The sequence below is a fragment of the Epinephelus fuscoguttatus genome, linkage group LG1 (assembly GCF_011397635.1).
Source record: "Epinephelus fuscoguttatus linkage group LG1, E.fuscoguttatus.final_Chr_v1".
NCBI lineage: Eukaryota > Metazoa > Chordata > Actinopteri > Perciformes > Serranidae > Epinephelus > Epinephelus fuscoguttatus.
The window spans coordinates 25,349,924-25,367,698 of NC_064752.1; the positions used below are offsets into that span (position 1 = coordinate 25,349,924).

General features: G+C 40.6%; 2 protein-coding genes across 2 annotated transcripts; one reads left to right on the top strand and one right to left on the bottom strand.

The window, feature by feature from the left end:
- Positions 1-1,022: 1,022 nt before the first annotated feature.
- Positions 1,023-7,578, top strand: kbtbd12 (kelch repeat and BTB (POZ) domain containing 12). The gene is made up of 6 exons (XM_049585416.1): positions 1,023-1,179; positions 1,571-2,722; positions 4,626-4,896; positions 5,065-5,215; positions 5,326-5,523; positions 5,617-7,578. Exons 2-6 carry the CDS (start codon positions 1,650-1,652, stop codon positions 5,784-5,786), a joined length of 1,863 nt encoding a protein of 620 aa, XP_049441373.1. The 5' UTR covers positions 1,023-1,179; positions 1,571-1,649; the 3' UTR covers positions 5,787-7,578.
- A 122-nt stretch (positions 7,579-7,700) lies between these two features.
- Positions 7,701-16,894, bottom strand: LOC125894247 (interactor of HORMAD1 protein 1). The gene is made up of 8 exons (XM_049585546.1): positions 16,824-16,894; positions 16,469-16,534; positions 10,986-11,124; positions 10,200-10,336; positions 10,059-10,107; positions 9,879-9,963; positions 8,816-8,931; positions 7,701-8,697 (listed from the first exon to the last, which is right to left on the bottom strand). The coding sequence occupies exons 2-8, from the start codon at positions 16,519-16,521 to the stop codon at positions 7,957-7,959; spliced, it is 1,320 nt and encodes a 439-aa protein (XP_049441503.1). The 5' UTR covers positions 16,522-16,534; positions 16,824-16,894; the 3' UTR covers positions 7,701-7,956.
- Between the last annotated feature and the right edge of the window lie 881 nt (positions 16,895-17,775).

Below are 17,775 nucleotides of genomic sequence, written 5' to 3' on the forward strand. Positions count from 1 at the left end.
TATTCACTGTGTTGCTTTAAATTTATCAGGAAAACTTTTTCCTCGCATGCCTCCACATGAACGAAGAATCCAAAAAAGGTGAACATTCTTCATTAATTGAAGTAAACGGGGACAAAGCTTAACAACAGGAGAAGTTTATTAAAACATGCATTTACAAACTGTCACACAACTCATGCTGCATAATCCAAATCTCATTTATCCAGTTTATGCTCAGTATTTCATAAACACATGCAATTTTGCTAAAACATGACAATATAAAACACCTCCACCTTCAAGCAGCGTGCAGTCCTGAACAAGCGCCTGCATATGGGCTCCGCTTGAGCAGAACTGCCAGGCACACTATCGGCCGTGCACTGCATATAGGTCTACCTACAAGTTTAAAATCGTAATGTTTTAGCAAAAACGCCTGTGTTTGAGAAGTACTAAGCATACAACTGGATAAATGAGACTTGAATTATTTTGCAGGAGTTGTGAGGGTTTTTAAATGGATATTTTGATATAGTTTTGCTGCTGTTAAAAGTGGCCCCTCAATTACTGCAATTCATTAAGATTGTTCACCTTTTTTGGATTCTCTGTTCACTGTGGAGGCAAACAAAGTTTTCTTCACAAATTAAACATAAGAGGCAGTGAGTAACTGATATCCACATGGTCATTTAGGGGCAGAAGTATCCCTCTAAAAAACAAGGTCTGGTCATTGAAACATGTGGGCATACAGTACACTGGGCCTTTAAGAGAGAGCTGCGTTGAAATCTGAATCCGAGCTAGCAGCAATGTTTCATTTCAGCCATTCCAGAGCTGCACACACGTGACCGAGGCAAACAAACTGGAATGGAGAATTACTTAAATCACACAGTACAACGTAATGCCAATGAGTGACATTAGGACTGTCGAAATAATTCAGAATATTTGTCTCTGTCACAGCTTAAAAAAAAACAGCACTCTCCTGATCACTCAAACCCTTCTGACCTACTTGCTGTCTGCCTCAACACTGTCTATTTTTGGGTTAGTGGCTCAGAGGGCCACAGCGGTGAAGGGGGTACATATCTTTGTCTTTTGCAATTGCTCAGACCCTCTCTAAGCCCCCTGACTGACCCATTCGGCCACATGAACAACACATGAAAAACATGGACATTGACTGGTCTTTTTAGATCAAAGATAACAGAGGAGCTGATGACTATGGTAAGGCTTTCATGAAGGAATGTTGAATGATGTGGACAGATGACTTACTGTATATGGACAACAGTGGGCTTTTTGGCAGTATTTGTTATCTACAGCTAATTAGGAAACATAGTTTATGAGAATCATGGCTGCTTACATGTGAATTTTATAAAAATATCCTGAAAGGTTTGCCATTACTGAAGCCTTTTTAAAGATGTAGTTTTGTATTACTTAAATATACTGTCATATTTAAAATATTTGAAATGTTATGCTGATTTATGGCTATTCAAGTAATACAATAACTGCTGTTTTTATTCCCATAGTCAGGACACCTATCCAGAGTTTATTTGACTAAGCTGTTTGATATGATACTGATGACTGTTCAACATTTGTCTCTGTTTTTTTCTTTCAGAGACAACCTCCTGACTGTTTGTTCAAAGTGCATAAAACTTCCTCTTTGTAAATACTATTGTTACTACAGTTGAGGCAAAATGGATCTTACAACCAAACATGGACTGGTGCTGCTCGACCAGCTGAAGAAGATGAGGGAGTCTGAGCATCTGACAGACGTTGTGCTGGTTGCTGAGGGCATCAGCTTCCCCTGTCACCGGGTCATCCTGTCCGCCTTTAGCCCATATTTCCGTGTAATGTTTACATGTGGCCTGCGTGAGTGCAACAACAGAGAAATATTCTTGCGCGACACCCCCGCAGACAGTCTGGCCCTCCTCTTGAATTACATGTACTGCTCAGATCTTCCTCTCACTAATGCCAATGTACAAGGCATCTCTATTGCAGCTTTCCTCCTGCAGATGGATGACGTTTTCACTCGCTGTCAGCAGCACATGACCGAGAACATGGATGCCTCGAACTGCCTTGGTGTTTACTATTTTGCCCGTGACCTTGGTGCAGAGGAACTTGCTGACCATGCTCAGCGCTTTCTTAGGCAACACTTTGTCCAAGTCTGCCAAAATGAGGAGGTCCTGGATCTGGAGGCCCATCAGCTGGGGAAGCTCCTGAGTTCTGATGACCTTAATGTTTCCCGCGAAGAGACGATCCTGGATGTGGTCCTTAGCTGGGTCAAACACAGCACTCTGACAGATGGAGAGGTCCGTTTTCTGCACCTTCCAGAGCTCCTGAGGAAGGTCCGTCTGCCACTGGTAAACCCTGACTATTTAAGAGAGGCAATAAGGAGGAACACGGCCCTGCTGGCTGATGCTGAATGTCTTGAGATGGTCAATCAAGCTTTGGAGGCCGCATCGATGCATCCCTCAGCTGCACCACGCAAACTAAAGCTGCGGTACGGCATGGAGACCACAGATCTGCTGCTCTGTGTTGGAAATGACGGCAGTGGGATTAGGTCAAGATATGGAAATTTTTCTGAGCGCAGCTTTTGCTATGCCCCATCCACAGGCCGGATCTACTATATCACGTCACCTCGCTATGCAGAGGCTCTGGGGTATGTGTGTGCCGGGGTTGTAACTGAAAGAAATGACATTATAGTGGCCGGAGAGGCAGGAGCTCGCAGAATGGCCCGACAGAAGGATGTAAATGTTGAGATCTACAGGTAAGATATTAGGTGGTATATTTGATAACTCTGTATATTCTTGCTTCTTTCATTACCCCTTTTCCACCACCATCATTTGACACCGTTTGTGCACCAAATTTTGAAGAGTTGGGAGCACTTTGACCAAAAATAAATTGTTTTAGAACCCAAGAAGTTGGCTTCCAGTTGGAACCAAAAAAATAGCAGGTTCTCCTTGACCTGAGGAGCGAACCATGAAGTTCCGAAGTCGCCGACATCCCGCACTTGAGCAGAGACTTGAGGTGTCACACTGACAAAAAAGCCATCCTTTATCAACAGCATGATACACGGCCGGTTGCCATTATAATTTAACGACACTTTGCAGTATCAGGGGGTAATGCAGCAGGACAAGGACAAAAGTTAAGGCGGTCAAAGTCCGAACAGGGTGGGTGGGACCTTTACTTGGGAGAGCGGTGTTCGTGTCCCATAAGATTATAAAACCAAACCCTGTTGTTTTTTCCTAAAGCCAACCACATGAGTTAGTTGTTGAACAAAGAAAAGGCCAATTTGGGGTGTTGTACCAATGTAATGCATTTATTTTGAAAGAGACTATATGTAAACGGTAAACTTCCTGTGAAAATGGAAGTGCATTTTGAAAGAAGACAATGCATGTTACAGGTGGAACTTAACATGGCATCCCAGAACATCAACAACCAATACACCCAGGGTACCTTTCATGTCGTATCTGGACATGAAAAGTCCATGATCAAAAATTGATATGTGACAAGGTCGGAGTGAAAATGCGTTGACGTAATAGTCTTCTACATCTGCTTATCATTAATACTTGGTCCATGCTTGTGTTTTGGATAAAAACAGATATCTGTAAGGAGTGGTGTAGTGGTAGTTGATGAGGTGGTTGTGCTACTTGGTAGATAGGTACTGAGGAAGAAGAAGGTATGCTCATATATTTTTCGGGTGGGTTTTTGGCTGATAGGTGGGTATACCGTAAACAGACAGACAAAAGACATGTGTATACCCCAATACAGTGTTGTAGTATTCGAGGTCTGTTTTGGTCTTGAAACCAGTCTCAAGACCACTTTTTGAAGGTCTCACTCTCGTCTCGAACTCAGCCACATTTTCAGTGAGTCTTGTGTTGGTCTCAGACAAAGAGGACTCAGAATTTTATTTCAATACCAGTCAAGACCACAACTGCACGGATATCATCAAATTGCCTGTCTAAAAAATAGTGTTGAAGTAAGCTGGTTAAGTTGATTTCAGCCCCTTTTGTTCATTTATATTTGTTTGGTCAAATGAAATTCCCACACATAAACAGAAACATAAACACATAAAATTCACCTCTGCAATGGCTTTTGATTATTTTATCAAGACATTTCTCTTGACACTTAAACATACACATAGAATACACACCGTATGCATGAAGAGGAATCTTCATTTGTTTTTATGGGAATGTGGATCTTTCAGATCAGTTTGAGGAGAGCCTATAGTCCACATGTTACCACATATTATCATAGGTGTGTCATGCAGTGTGGGATTCGTACTAGTCTGGTCCTGGTCTACTCTCAGTTTCATTCCCTAAAAGTCTTGGTCATGACTTGGGTCTTGGTTTAGGTGGTCTTGACAACAACAATGCCCCGTATACCTGTGTATACCCTCCACTACACCACTGTCTGTGACTAATAAGAGCTCACAGGTATCAGTACGATCTGCCATCTTGCTACTATTGTTTACTTCCCTTGTGCATTGTGCAACGCCTTCTGTTGATGACACATCCTTGATTACAATGGCTCTGCTCAAAACTGGTGGAAATTCGTGCTGGTTCATAGATAGCACCAAGGTTCTTAGAATCCTGAACATAAAAGAACCAGAGCTAAATTTGGTGGAAAAGGGGTAACAGATGGTAATCATTGTTATCCTGGGTTGCCAGGTATAGAGTAGAGGCCCAAGGAAGCTGGGAGCGCCTGACGTCAGCAGAGTACCGTGATTCATATGCTCTGGGGTCACTGGGTGACACTCTATACCTGCTGGGTGGACAGATGAAGCTGAAGAACCAGTTTCTCATTACTAACTGTGTGGAGCGATGGTCTATGCAAGGAGGACCCTGGCGCAGTGCAGCACCCCTGCCTTTGCCTTTGGCCTATCACAGCGTGGTCACAATGAAAAATCGCTTTTATGTGATAGGTGGTCGAACGCCACAGGTGATGTCAACACTTCTTCACACATATACTAACTTTTCCGCAGTTATTGTGACATCTAGAAAGTCAGACTTCATTAACACACTTAATATGAGCTCTTACAATATCTGACTCCTCTCTGACTGCACCTGCTCTGCTTTGTCACACTCTCCCTCCCCTTCAACCATACAGTCATACCGGATGGATGATGAGCCTGAATGTCTTAGTAACCGCCTTCTGGAGTATAATCCAGACACAAATAAGTGGACAGAGCTGTGTCCCATGAAGTACTCAAAGTACCGCTGCAGTGTTGTTGTACTCAACGGTGAAATTTTTGTGATGGGTAAGATTCTGTGCCCTGTTTCTTATTTTATATCTCTCTTGGTATGCAAATGAAACGAAGTGCATTGATTCATGGAAGAATTAGTTTTACAAAACGATGCTATTTTGCAGGCGGCATTGGATGCGAGGGTGTAGACCGTGGGCAATCACGCCGCTGCCTCAATGCTGTGGAGATCTACAACCCAGATGGAGATTACTGGAGGGATGGACCTCCTCTCCCAACTGCACAACTCTCACTGCGCACCAATGCCTCTAACGCAGGAGTGGTGGGAGGCAAAATCTATGTGTGTGGATACTACAAAGGAGCAGGTAATGATAGAATATCCATATCCACTGATAAAACCTGTCGAAAGATGTTTCTAAGTAACTGTATTACCCTTTGTATTTCTCAACTACCTTTAGATCGTCATGATAATATAACTAAGGACATTTTGGAGCTGGACCCATGGGAGAAGCGGTGGACAGTGGTGGCTCGGCACGCTCTGATGCATGACAACTATGACGTCTGCTTAGTGGCAAATCTCAACCCGAGGGGTCTCATGTCCCCCCCTGCAGACTTAGTTAAACAGTGACACCCCTGTCAGATCAGGTCAAAGTTTGTGTGGGAGAATTAGTGTAGGAAATTATTAATGCACTTATTGCTGGGCCAAAAGCATTCACTTTTTTTTCAAGCAGAAAAGGTTGTAGTTGCCTGCATGAAAGAGGATCTGCTGTCATTGATTTGCACGTTTAGAGATTCTCATGTTAATGAGAACAGAAAGATAATTTGTAAATACCGTATGTTTGTTGTTTTTTATCTTGTTGTGTAACATCAGAGACTGATCACCTGAAACCTGCAGCTGTGTGACACATGGCATTATCAGCAACGCCAGGAAATTATTTCCTTGGACATACCCCCCCCCCCCAACAAAAACAGTTTCAAGTTATAATTAGGGCTGCAATTTAGTTATTTTCATTATCAATTAATCTGACATTTTTTTGGTCATTATTTAGTGTATGAAATGTTAAAAATAGTAGACAAATTGGATTTACAATTTCTTAGAGACCACGGTGAAGTCTGAAGTTTGTTTGTTTTGTCCAACTAACAGGCCAAAACCTTACACTATTCAATTTACTGTCACATACGACAGAGAAAAACAGGAATTCATCACATTCGAAGCCTGAACCATTCGATGTTTTGTATTTTTGCTGAATAATAACTGAAACAATTATACCGATTCATTTCTTGTCACTCAAAGGACAACCCAACCGCCAGAAAAAATATTGGCATTCTAACTGTGGTGTAAGGTAGTTATAATAGGCCCCAGTGCACGCTATCATGCACATACCGTCTCATCACATGATCCTAGACACAACATCAACATAACATGTTACCCAGCGATCATTATTGCATATTTTTATGTAACAAAAAATACCAAAGAAAAATATATTTTTTAATTAATCTAAATAAATAATTATTCATTTAATTTAACAATTTTAATAGTTGATTTATAGTTATAGAATAAGTGTATAATTTCGTTATAGATGCTGTTAACTATTTTACAAAAAAGAAAAAGAAAAAAAGAAACATCACAGAGATGGGTTTGCGTTTTTCAAGGGCATATATAGCAAATGGCACTGTTTAATTTAACGCAGGCATATTTTCATGGTGGCAATCGCTCATAAGGACCCATTCTCCACCCAACACATTGTTGGAGGGCCCACTCTCTCTATGGGCCCTGCACCTCAAAGGCACCAGTGCATCTGCACTGCCTGCACTGTCTATATTTACACCGCCGTTTCTGCAAACCGCGGATACATTACATTTGTATGTTATGATGTAGTGGATACGTTAAAACTTTACATTTCAACAAGGCTGTGGTTAATGTTTGGTTACGTTTAGGTACAAAAACACTTGGTTATGGTTAGAAAAAAGATCATGTTTTGGCTTAAAATACCTGGTTTGGAGGGCACTATCCACAAGTTTTGGAAGCTAAAAAGCGCATTGGAAACACAGTGATGACTTGCTACAACACAAATGGTTTTGTTGTGTCTTTGTCTCGTGGCAGCTTGGTAGTCGTCTGATAGCACAGCACCAACTTCTTCTTCTCTCAAATCGGCTGTAGTTCAGGAAGTGATCATTGTAGCTCTGGTTATAACTATGGACTTGGATATAAATCATACCCGAGACGCTGGTTTGGTCTATTACTGCAGGGCAAATATTAAGCCTTATAATGCATATGGTTAATTGACATTGTCAGATTACATATACAGTATAAAACTGAATATTTTATGTTGTATCATCAACTTGTTTCTTCCTTTTGTGGTATGTTTGCTGAAGCATAATGAAATGTTTTCTGCTAATAAACACGCACCTTAATGATACTATGCGGCATGGTTATTTATCTGAACACAGACACTCAATTCTTTTAGTTTATTTTTCAGGTAAGCAGTATAAATACAGAATAAGTTTTAAAAAATCACCCAAGTGTTACAATATTTTTTATGTCAGCAGGTCAACTTCAAATATGTGTAAACAGACATATTTGTGGGTCAGTTTGTCCTTAACGTACTTTTCATTCGTAGTTTTTTTTACACCCCTCCGCAGCTCTTCCACCATCAAAATAAGATAAAAACATTTGTGTTTATTCTTTAAAAACTGAATAACAAGTCATGTAACAAAAGACACAAGTGATAATAAATATACCAATAAACATTTCTGGCTTTTATTCCCAACAATAACACAAAGGCTTCACTCATGCTCTAAAAGCCAAAACCACAGTCCATCTCAAACAACTGCAAGAAGCCTTCAGGTTTCACTGGGGTCCCTGGTTTGGACTCAGCTGAGAGCTTCTCTGAGATGGTTTCGACTCCTGCGAGGCTGTCGGGGCTGTTGCTGTCCTGAGACCAGCAGGTGAGAGGGGTGATGAAACATCCCTCAGCGATGGATCTCACCTCCCTTTTCTGCGGTTTCATACTGTCTAGGTTGAGACTGCTCTGGCTGGTCACCGTGTTCAGATCATGACGCTCACAGAGAGGTACTGAAACTTTCTGATGTTTGTCACAGTTCATGGGAGGCTGACGATTTTCATCCGTGACAGTGCGCTTGCTCCTTTGTGAGAGCACCAGCGGCCTCTTTTTGCGCCTCCCATGGCCTCTCAGAGAGAATTTCCTCTTTCCTATGATGCACCTGGGATCCTGAGGGGGAGCGTCCACCTGATTGTGTTCAAGGTTGGGTGTGTTACGTGTCAGCTGTGTGCTTTCAAGCTTGTTGTCCTGCAGGAAGTCGGATAATGGCTGCTCCAGCCCTGGTGACGTCTGGATGGCACTGTCTGTCACTTTCCCAGGGCTGGGTTTGGCTGAGTGCTCTGAGACAAAAGTGCTGAGCAGCTTCAGACCCTCCTCAAGCATGTTTCGTTGTTTCTCATGCTCCTCTCTCAGACACTCCAGACTATTCTTTAAGCTTTGCAGATCTGAACAAAATTCTGCTGTGGGGTCCCCACCCTAAATGGTAAAGATCACCAGTTATACTCATCACTAGTTAGAAACATTTATTAAAGAAAATCTACTTTCATCTCGTTGAAACCGCAGCAATTTGGACATTAAGCTACATACTATTCACCTTTTGCATCCTCTCCTCCAGTTCAGCCATCATCTCTTTCTGGGTGTTCACTTTATTCAGCAGAGTCTCAAACTGCTGGGAAATGTCACTCTGAAGACTGTTCAGATTATTTTGCACTGGGATGAATAAATGAAAAGACGGAAATGCGCATTTAAAACAAATCTTTCATCTTCAGCACTGAAAATCAAAACTATTTAAAAATGTATGGAACCATGTAGTAATTATTCAAAGTTAGAGGAGATTGTGGATACCCAATGTTTGATCACCAGGCAAAGAGCACCATCTACTGGCAATAATAAATGTTTGCTCACTGCCTTTTGACATTTTCTCAAAAAAATCCTCATAGAGTTAGATCCTGGTAAAGATAAAATTTATTTACAAAGTATCTTAGCCCTGAAGAGATCTCCTAAGGTGAAAAACTATCAGCAGTAGGGAGGAGGACATTTAAGAGGCTTAAGAGTTTTTTAATCAGAGGAGAAAATGGCAAAAACAAAAAGAGGTAGGAGAAATATTCTCCAACTGCTGGATGACAGTGAGTCAATAAAATGCTACGGATTAGACTGTGCAGGGATAATTCCTGTCGTCAATCTCATTAGAGATGCACGCACATCTTCCACTTCACGCAATAACAAAATAGCATCAGAAATAAAGTGATCACAACACTAAGATATTTGGCAACTAGAAAAACACAGTAGTGCAGCAGTGATGACTCATGTCTGTCTCAACCTTCCATCAGAAGAGCGATCACACTTACAATTACAGCACTTTCACAGTCTCATATTGTGACTTAGTTAATGTTATTTCCTCTGGATATCCACCCCTTGCAGACTCATAAAAGGACAACCAATCACATCTTTTTTTTAAAAAATCCCCATACCTAACAAGGTGTTCAGCCACACCTCACACCACACCTATGGTAAAAGGCCTTTCTTTCTTTCTCGGAGATGCAAAGATGCTCAGAGAGCTAGAGTTAGAACACGGAGCCTGATCTTAAGTGTGCAAAAAACAGCTCTAAATTCAAAGATGTTAACAAAAAATTACACAAATTAATTAGTAAACTTACATGTTGATGCGAAATTGTCAAATTTTTGCAGGACTGTTTGGCACACAGACGTATTTCTCTCTGTGCCAGCGACCAGCTGTTGGATCTGAAAAAACATGGCAGCATTTTCTAACTTGTTCCATCTACAAAGACGAGCTGCATCATTAAAAAAGCAACCGAATGGACACCCACATCACTTACATTGTTGAGAGTCTCCCGAAAATGGCTGCATTCTTTGGCTAATATGTCACTGTTAAAGCAAAAAAATACATGTGTAAGAAAGGTCAGAAGTGATGAAGCCTGCTTTTTAAAATCTCATCAATATAAATTCGAGGTGAGTACCTGTCAGTTTTTTCTTTTGCCCTTCTCTTGTCCTCCTCAAATTTATCCAGTGTTCCAAAAGCGTTGCTCTTGTCTTTGAAATCTCCAAACAGGAGAGGTTTAGTGTGATAATTGCTTGAAAACTTTGGATCACTTCCCTAAATGGAAAAGAAAAATCATCGTAACTGATTTTCACATAATCTGAATGATGATTAATACAACTGTATGTGCTCATAAGTTTTCAATATGACAATACATGTTATCCACCCGCCTCCTGAATAACTGCACTCAATCATAATGACACATTTAAAGTGCTAGTTCACATTTTTGGAGGTGGGGCTGTAAGAGGTTTTTATCCAGTCAGTGTATTTTATAGAGTAGATGTCAGTCAGCCCGTCCCCAAATTGGAGAAGCAGCAGACTACCAACATGGGAGCTAAGCAGTGTACTGCTGTGGACAGGTGCAGCAGCAAAACATATTTTAGCCACCTATAAAAGGGGAATATGGAAGTTCTATGGTTGAAAAAAAGTAAGTACAAGAAGAAAGGGCTGTCTGATAGCAAGGTAAAGAGCTGAAAATATTCTCAATATAGTGTCCGCTTAGATTGGTGTCTGCTGACTGACAACACTCCTGCAAAAATCCCCATCAGCTGTCCCATTAGACCCTTGACTTTGCTCACTTATAAATATTATACTGAGTGTAACCTACATGTAAGTAATAATGTCATCAAACTGGAGGGGCTGGGTCAGAAGATTTTACTGCCTGCCACACCAACAACTTCTTATAAATGAAGTTGAAAATTCTCACCTCTTGTGAACTTTGTTGGGAGGTCCTGGATGACAAACTCATATCTTGAGATGTGCCTTGAGAATTTTCAGGCCAAAACTGAGACCCAAAGAAAATCTGAGAGTCTGTGAAACTCGAGTATCCGCTGGTAGACACATTTCTGTTGTTCCCACATGGTTTGATGAGTTAAGAAAACACAAACAAATAATTTGATTGTGTAGCTAAACACATTGCTCTCAAATGTAGGGCTTGATGATTAAATATTATTACACAGTTTTACGAATTAAAAATGACTGACCACCGTTTTATTTGATATTACTAACAACTGGAGAAGAGTAGTCACGTGAACTAATGTGAGCCATTGTTAAAGTGATAATCTCGAAGATTTCCATTTAAACAAATGTCTGTTAGTTACTGTCTATCACTGAATGAGGTAACACATTGGTGATGGAGCCTATGGCCAAAAAAACATGTTTTGAGAAAGGTGTTGGACCACAAAGTGCTGCCAGAATAGCTTTAAATATCTTGTGTGCCAAGCATGTAACCACGGTGGTAAAAATGCAAATGGCTCTCTCTAGAGCCAGTAGTTTGATTTGTCCGCTCTGGGCCACTGTACAAGAATATGGTGGAATCTGTGGAAAAGGACCAGGGGCCTGTATCACGAAGCAGGATTAATGTCTTAGCGAGGTAACTTCAGGGTTAACCCTGGGTTTTCGGTCTCACGAAGCCGGTTCAGTTCGGGGCAGATCACCATGGTAACTTACTCTGAACGGCTATCCTGCTCCGGAGCAGGGTAAGTTCAGGGTTGAATCTGATCCTATAAAAAGCACCACCCACTGGCCAATCAGCTGTTCGGAAAAAAAAAATGACTCTGTTGACAGAAATGCAGCCCAGTCATGACAGGAAGTTTAATTCATTAGATTGATTTTGATTTGAAAGTTTATTTTGAACATTAAAAAAAGAAAAGAAAGCAACAACAACAGACAATGAAAAGATTCTTCAAAAAGGAGTGGAAAGAAGTCGAAATTTCATCCCACCCCTTCATAAGAAAGAAACTGATCATTTGCGGACACTTAATAGCACCATTAATTAGTGCCAACATTTTTTTGTTGTTGGAGGAAATGATCCCTGTTAAAGATAATGGGCCTAATTGACAGCTTTGCTGCTGGAAATGTGGAAAGTAGCCTATCATGTCTACACTTCATGGTGTTTGAGGGATTTTCCTTTTTGTTTTTTAAAGAGGGAGACTAGGTATGTTTTTGCGCAGCTGTTAATTTCTATCACAGCTCAATATCAGGATGATTTTATTCAGACTATCAATTTGGTGTTGATATGATTTAACTGTGGCGTCAGCTTTAAGCTTTATTGTAGCATATATAACGTTATGACAAAGAAGACCAATTTATCAGACGCAATGATGTTAGACGATAATTGTAATACACGCAATTCATCTGCGCAGCATTGATTTCATGGGATTCAAGGGTGTGATCAGTGTCAGATGTACAGGTACAGGTACTGTAGCTACTTGAACCAGAACCAGTGATGAGTAATTTAACCTACACATAATTTTATTTGCTACCTTGTTTTGTCTTGATTTTTCCCTCTCTCCTCCTCTATTTCTTCTTTCCTTACCCATTTTTTTTTTCTTCTCTATTTTGTGATTTCATTGATGTTTGACAGGGGAATTTCTTTGATAAGCTTTTAGTGGCTTCTAACCTCTCCGCCACTTTTCTTCTTTTAATCTTGTAAATTTTATACTGTCTGTTTTTAACATTATGTGCAAATAAACTAATCTAAACTAAAATTAAACATTATTCATCCCGTTATGCGTTGCCACGCATGTTTCCTCCTCCTGCAGCTGCCACGGTGTTGGCCTTTTCTCTAATGTTGCTTTTCTCGTCTTCATATTTTAGTAGAATTAATCTCTGATCCTCACGAGAAATACTTTTTTTTCCTCACATATGGCGCTCTGTGAGGACGCTCAGTGATGCTGCACTTCTCTCATGATTGTGATTGGTCCGCTGTGTGCGCGTTCATGGCTCTTGATAAAGCAACCCTGGGTTACCGAGTTGATATCCAGCGTCGTGATACCGATTATCCTGATTGCCATTGTCAGGGTTAGTCAACCCAGGATAGGTCTGGGTAACCCAGGAAAGGTTGATCTCGCTTCGTGATACAGGCCCCTGCTCCCTATATACAGTGCCCTCCAAAAGTATTGGAACAGTGAGGCCAATTCCTTTATTTTTGTTGTAGACTGAAAATATTTGGGTTTGACATCAAAAGATGAATATGGGACAAGAGATCAACATTTCAGCTTTTATTTCCAGGTATTTACATCTGGATCTGATACACAACTTAGAAGATAGCACCTTTTGTTTGAACCGACCCATTTTTCATGAGAGCAAAAGTATTGGAACATGTCACTGACAGGTGTGTTTTGTTGCCCAGGTGTCTCCCAATTACATTGATTATTCAAACAATAAATAGCACTGAATGTCTGAGCTCAGTTTCAGATTGGGTACGATAGATTTTGTCTATGCAGACTGCATTTAGAGGTGGAACCAACATGAAAACCAGAGAGCTGTCTATGGGTGAAAAAGAAGCAATTGTGAATCTGAGAGAAGATGGACAATCAATCAGAGCCATTGCACAAACATTGGCCATAGCCAGTACAACCATTTGGAATGTCCTGAAGAAGAAAGAAACCACTGGTGTACTAAGCAACAGACGTCGAACAGGTAGACCAAGGAAAACATCAGCAGTTGATGACAGAAACATTGTGAGAGCTGTAAAGAAAGACCCTAAAACAGCTGTTAGTGACATCAGCAACAACCTCCAGAGGGCAGGAGTGAATGTATCACAATCTACTGTTCGCAGAAGACTTCATGAACAAAAATACAGAGGCTACACCAGAAGATGCAAACCACTCATTAGCAAGAAGAATAGGAAGGCCAGGCTGGAATTTGCCAAAAGGTACAGAGATGAGCCTCAAAAATTCTGGGAAAAAGTTTTATGGACTGATGAGACAAAGATTAACTTTTTCCAAAGTGACGGAAAGGTTAAAGTTTGGAGAAAGAAAGGATCTGCTCATGATCCCAAACATACAAGCTCATCTGTGAAACACGGTGGAGGTAATGTCATGGCTTGGGCTTGCATGGCTTCTTCTGGGACGGGCTCTTTCATCTTCATTGATGATGTAATACATGATGGCAGCAGCAAAATGAACTCAGAAGTCTACAGAAACATTTTGTCTGCTAATTTAAAGAAAGATGCAACCAAACTGATTGGGAGATCCTTCATCATGCAGCAAGATAACGACCCAAAACACACTGCCAAAACAGTGCCAAAAGAGTTCATCAGGGGCAAGAAGTGGAAGGTTTTAGACTGGCCAAGTCAGTCTCCAGACTTAAACCCAATAGAGCATGCATTTTACCTGCTGAAGAGGAGACTGAAGGGAGTAACCCCCCAAAACAAACAACAACTGAAAGAGGCTGTGGTGAAAGCCTGGAAAAGCATCACAAAAGAAGAATGCAAAAGTTTGGTGATGTCAGTGGGTCACAGGCTTGATGCAGTTATTGAAAGCAAAGGATTTGCAACTAAATATTAAGTCTCATTCACTTTAATCTATTTTAAGTTTATATGTTCCAATACTTTTGCTCACCTAAAAATTTTGTGTTCCATTACAAATAATGCTATCTTCTAAGTTGTGTATCAGATCCAGATGTAAATACCTGGAAATAAAAGCTGAAATGTTGATCTCTTGTCTCATATTCATCTTTTGATGTCAAACCCAAATGTTTTCAGTCTACAACAAAAGTAAACGAATTGGACTCACTGTTCCAATACTTTTGGAGGGCACTGTATAAACAGCTCATTCTAAGGTAACAAAAACACAACAAGTCTTCTTTTCAGGTGATTATCAACTAATGAAAACATAGTTATGAATATAAATCATTTCTATGGATAGATATACTTATATCCTACACAACTGACCTTTAATGCACCTTAGCATTGATTCTACTGGAGGGATAAACACAATTCTTCCAAAACAAAATTCCCATATTTGGTGTTTTGATGATGGTGGTGGAGTGTGCTGTCTAAAACGTCCAAAATCTCAATTTTAAAAAAAAATCTGACGCAACTGAGCCTGCTCAGCATGTTTATGTTATGCCACAGAGCATGACTGGATGTGAAATGTTTAACTGTGCCATGCAGTGCACCTTTGTGGAGGCATCTGCATTCATCATGTTTCCCCACTCATTTATTCAGATTTTTGCTTTAATATATCACCCGTCTGTACTTGCAGTATTTCAAACTGTGTGTAAAGGTTGACAATCGTGGAAAAATGTTGTACTGAAAGGTCCAGTGTGTAAAATTTAGGGGGATCTCTTCCTCTCCAAAACAAACGCACCCGTTGATTTAAACGTTGCAGATGAGCCACTAGCTCGGTGCCTGCTAATATGTGTTCACCTTTTTTCTTAGAAAACCTCATATTTTCTAACCCAGACATTCAGGAGGTTTCAGGAGGATTATCTCCTCCTCTCCAAATCAAATGGACTCGGTGATTTAAACTGGTAAAAACACTGAGTTAGGCAGTTTCACGTTATGAATCAGTGTTTCTCCGACACTGTTTGGCTCGTTGGAGACGGGCCGCTAGCCCAGCACCTGCTAATGCTGTTCACCTTTTTTTACGGACAAAAAATCCAGACGTTCAAGAGGTTTTTACTGGAAGCTGAGTTATTTGACGAGGTCTCTTCCTCTCCAAAACATAACAAAAAAACCCAACAACAAACAAACAAAAAAAGAAAAACCCATTTCCCCATCACTGCTTGTTGTGGAGGGGCTTCTAACTACGGTGACCAATGCAAAAACGTAACGAGCCCTGTCTAATGCCAAGGCTTTATTTGTCTGTTGTGGGCTGGTGTGGAAACATGGACCTGCACCATGACGATCTCCACGGACAAGGGCCTGCTCCCACTGTATATAAAAGCATCTCACTCTACGGTAAAGAAAATACGATTGTTCTTTTCAGGTGATCACACACTAGGAAACGTTCTTCTTATATTATTTTCCATTTCTGCCAAAAATCTTTTTAAGTCCTACACACTGGACCTTTAAATCACTGCTAAGGCAGTTAGCTACTTCACATTAAAATCATTTAAGTGGTGACCCACGAGTTGGCTTTTATTATGAGCAGTCACTGGAAATGCAGTGTGTTTGTCAATGAGCTTAACACTTACTGCTATCATTCATCAAAACAAGACAACATTCATTTTCAGCTAATTTTAAAATCAGATCACGGTTTGCTACTGCCTGGCCTCTTTAATAAAACAACAACAGTTTCTTTTGCTGCTCAACAACTGTTACCTTCAGTATTAAATCCCATTTGCTAACACCAGCAGTAATTAAACACAGTTGTTTCCAAATAAACCAGGACTGAAATCTTCGAGATTGCCACTTACAGTAACGTTAGAAGAGTTACGGTAATGAGTTACGGTAATCACCTGCTTCCAGTAGTGATGCTCAGCATTTCTTTTATGCTCTTTGTATGAGTCATTGCGCCTGGACACCTGTTTGTAAACATAACAAATGAGTAGCAATTTTAACAAGCTACGTCTTCATGAGAGCATCAATTCAGTTGCTGACAGACGGGTTTGACTGATGCGAGTTAGCTCAGTAAGCATTAATGTTAATGTTACTCACTAGCTAACTTTAAATCCATTTAAACGTAGGTTACCATTGACTGTTTAGCTAGAGAATGTTGTCAAGCCTTCACCACAGGCTAGTCACATTTAATTAAGTTGTGTTATCGTGGTTTGAATAGCTAGTAAACGATAAATGTTTTAAATATAGACTCACAGTTAGCATAACGTTGTATCGGCATTACAGTAGACGGGACGTCAGTACTTCCTTTCAGTGCGGGCAGTACGCTCGCGAGGATTTAAATCTCCCGCTATGTGACCTTTCAGAGCGAGCTAGGCTGCATTCAGGGGCCGTCGGAAAAGTCCATACTACGCCTGACAGGACCAAAACAACCACTGGAAGGATTTTTGTTCAAGCGATTTTAGAATTTATTTATTTTATAGCACCTTCAACATTTATTTCTCTAGCATAGACTCAGTTTATGAGTTGGGTCGCTTCCTTTCTTACACACACACACACACACACACACACACACACACACACACACACACACACACACATATTTTTTTATTTGTGTTGAGGTGAAGAGATAAGCAAACAAGACTTAACTGTTCCTCACATAATCTGATAATAAAACTGTATGTATTTCTAATTAATCTTACTATACAATGACAAAACTCTGTCTGTGTGTCTGTTCCACGTTTTTCTCCTCACTGACTTGGTCAATCCATGTGAAATTTGGCACAGTGGTAGAGGGTCATGGGAGGATGCGAATGAAGCAATATTACAACAATTGGCCAAAGGGGGGCGCTATAGCAACTGAAATTGCAAACTTTGAATGGGCATATCTCATGCCCCTTATGTCGTAGAGACATGAAACTTTGCACAGAGATGCCTCTCCTCATGAGGAACAAATAACTTCCAGTGATACAGATTTTCCGCCATTTTGAATTTTTTGAAAAACCCTTAAAATCAATCTCTTCCTAGGAAGTTTGACCGATCTGCATGAAACTCGGTGAACGTGATCTAGGGACCAATATCTAAAGTTCCCTCTTGGCAAAAGTTGGAAAACTTACTAAAACTGAGCTTCTATAGGCAATGAATATTGCAGAGGGCGTGGCTCATCACATAAAGGTGTATAACATCTCAAGGGTTTCACCGATCACCA

Coding starts and splice junctions, on each gene's coding strand:
- kbtbd12 (XM_049585416.1), top strand. CDS start 1,650: ATGGATCTTACAACCAAACATGGACTGGTGCTGCTCGACCAGCTGAAG. Junction 4,897..5,064: donor TAGGTGGTCGAACGCCACAG/GTGATGTCAACA, acceptor TCAACCATACAG/TCATACCGGATGGATGATGA. Junction 5,524..5,616: donor TGGATACTACAAAGGAGCAG/GTAATGATAGAA, acceptor AACTACCTTTAG/ATCGTCATGATAATATAACT.
- LOC125894247 (XM_049585546.1), bottom strand. CDS start 16,521: ATGACTCATACAAAGAGCATAAAAGAAATGCTGAGCATCACTACTGGA. Junction 10,108..10,199: donor GCAAAAGAAAAAACTGACAG/GTACTCACCTCG, acceptor TTGCTTTAACAG/TGACATATTAGCCAAAGAAT. Junction 8,932..9,878: donor TGACAATTTCGCATCAACAT/GTAAGTTTACTA, acceptor TATTCATCCCAG/TGCAAAATAATCTGAACAGT.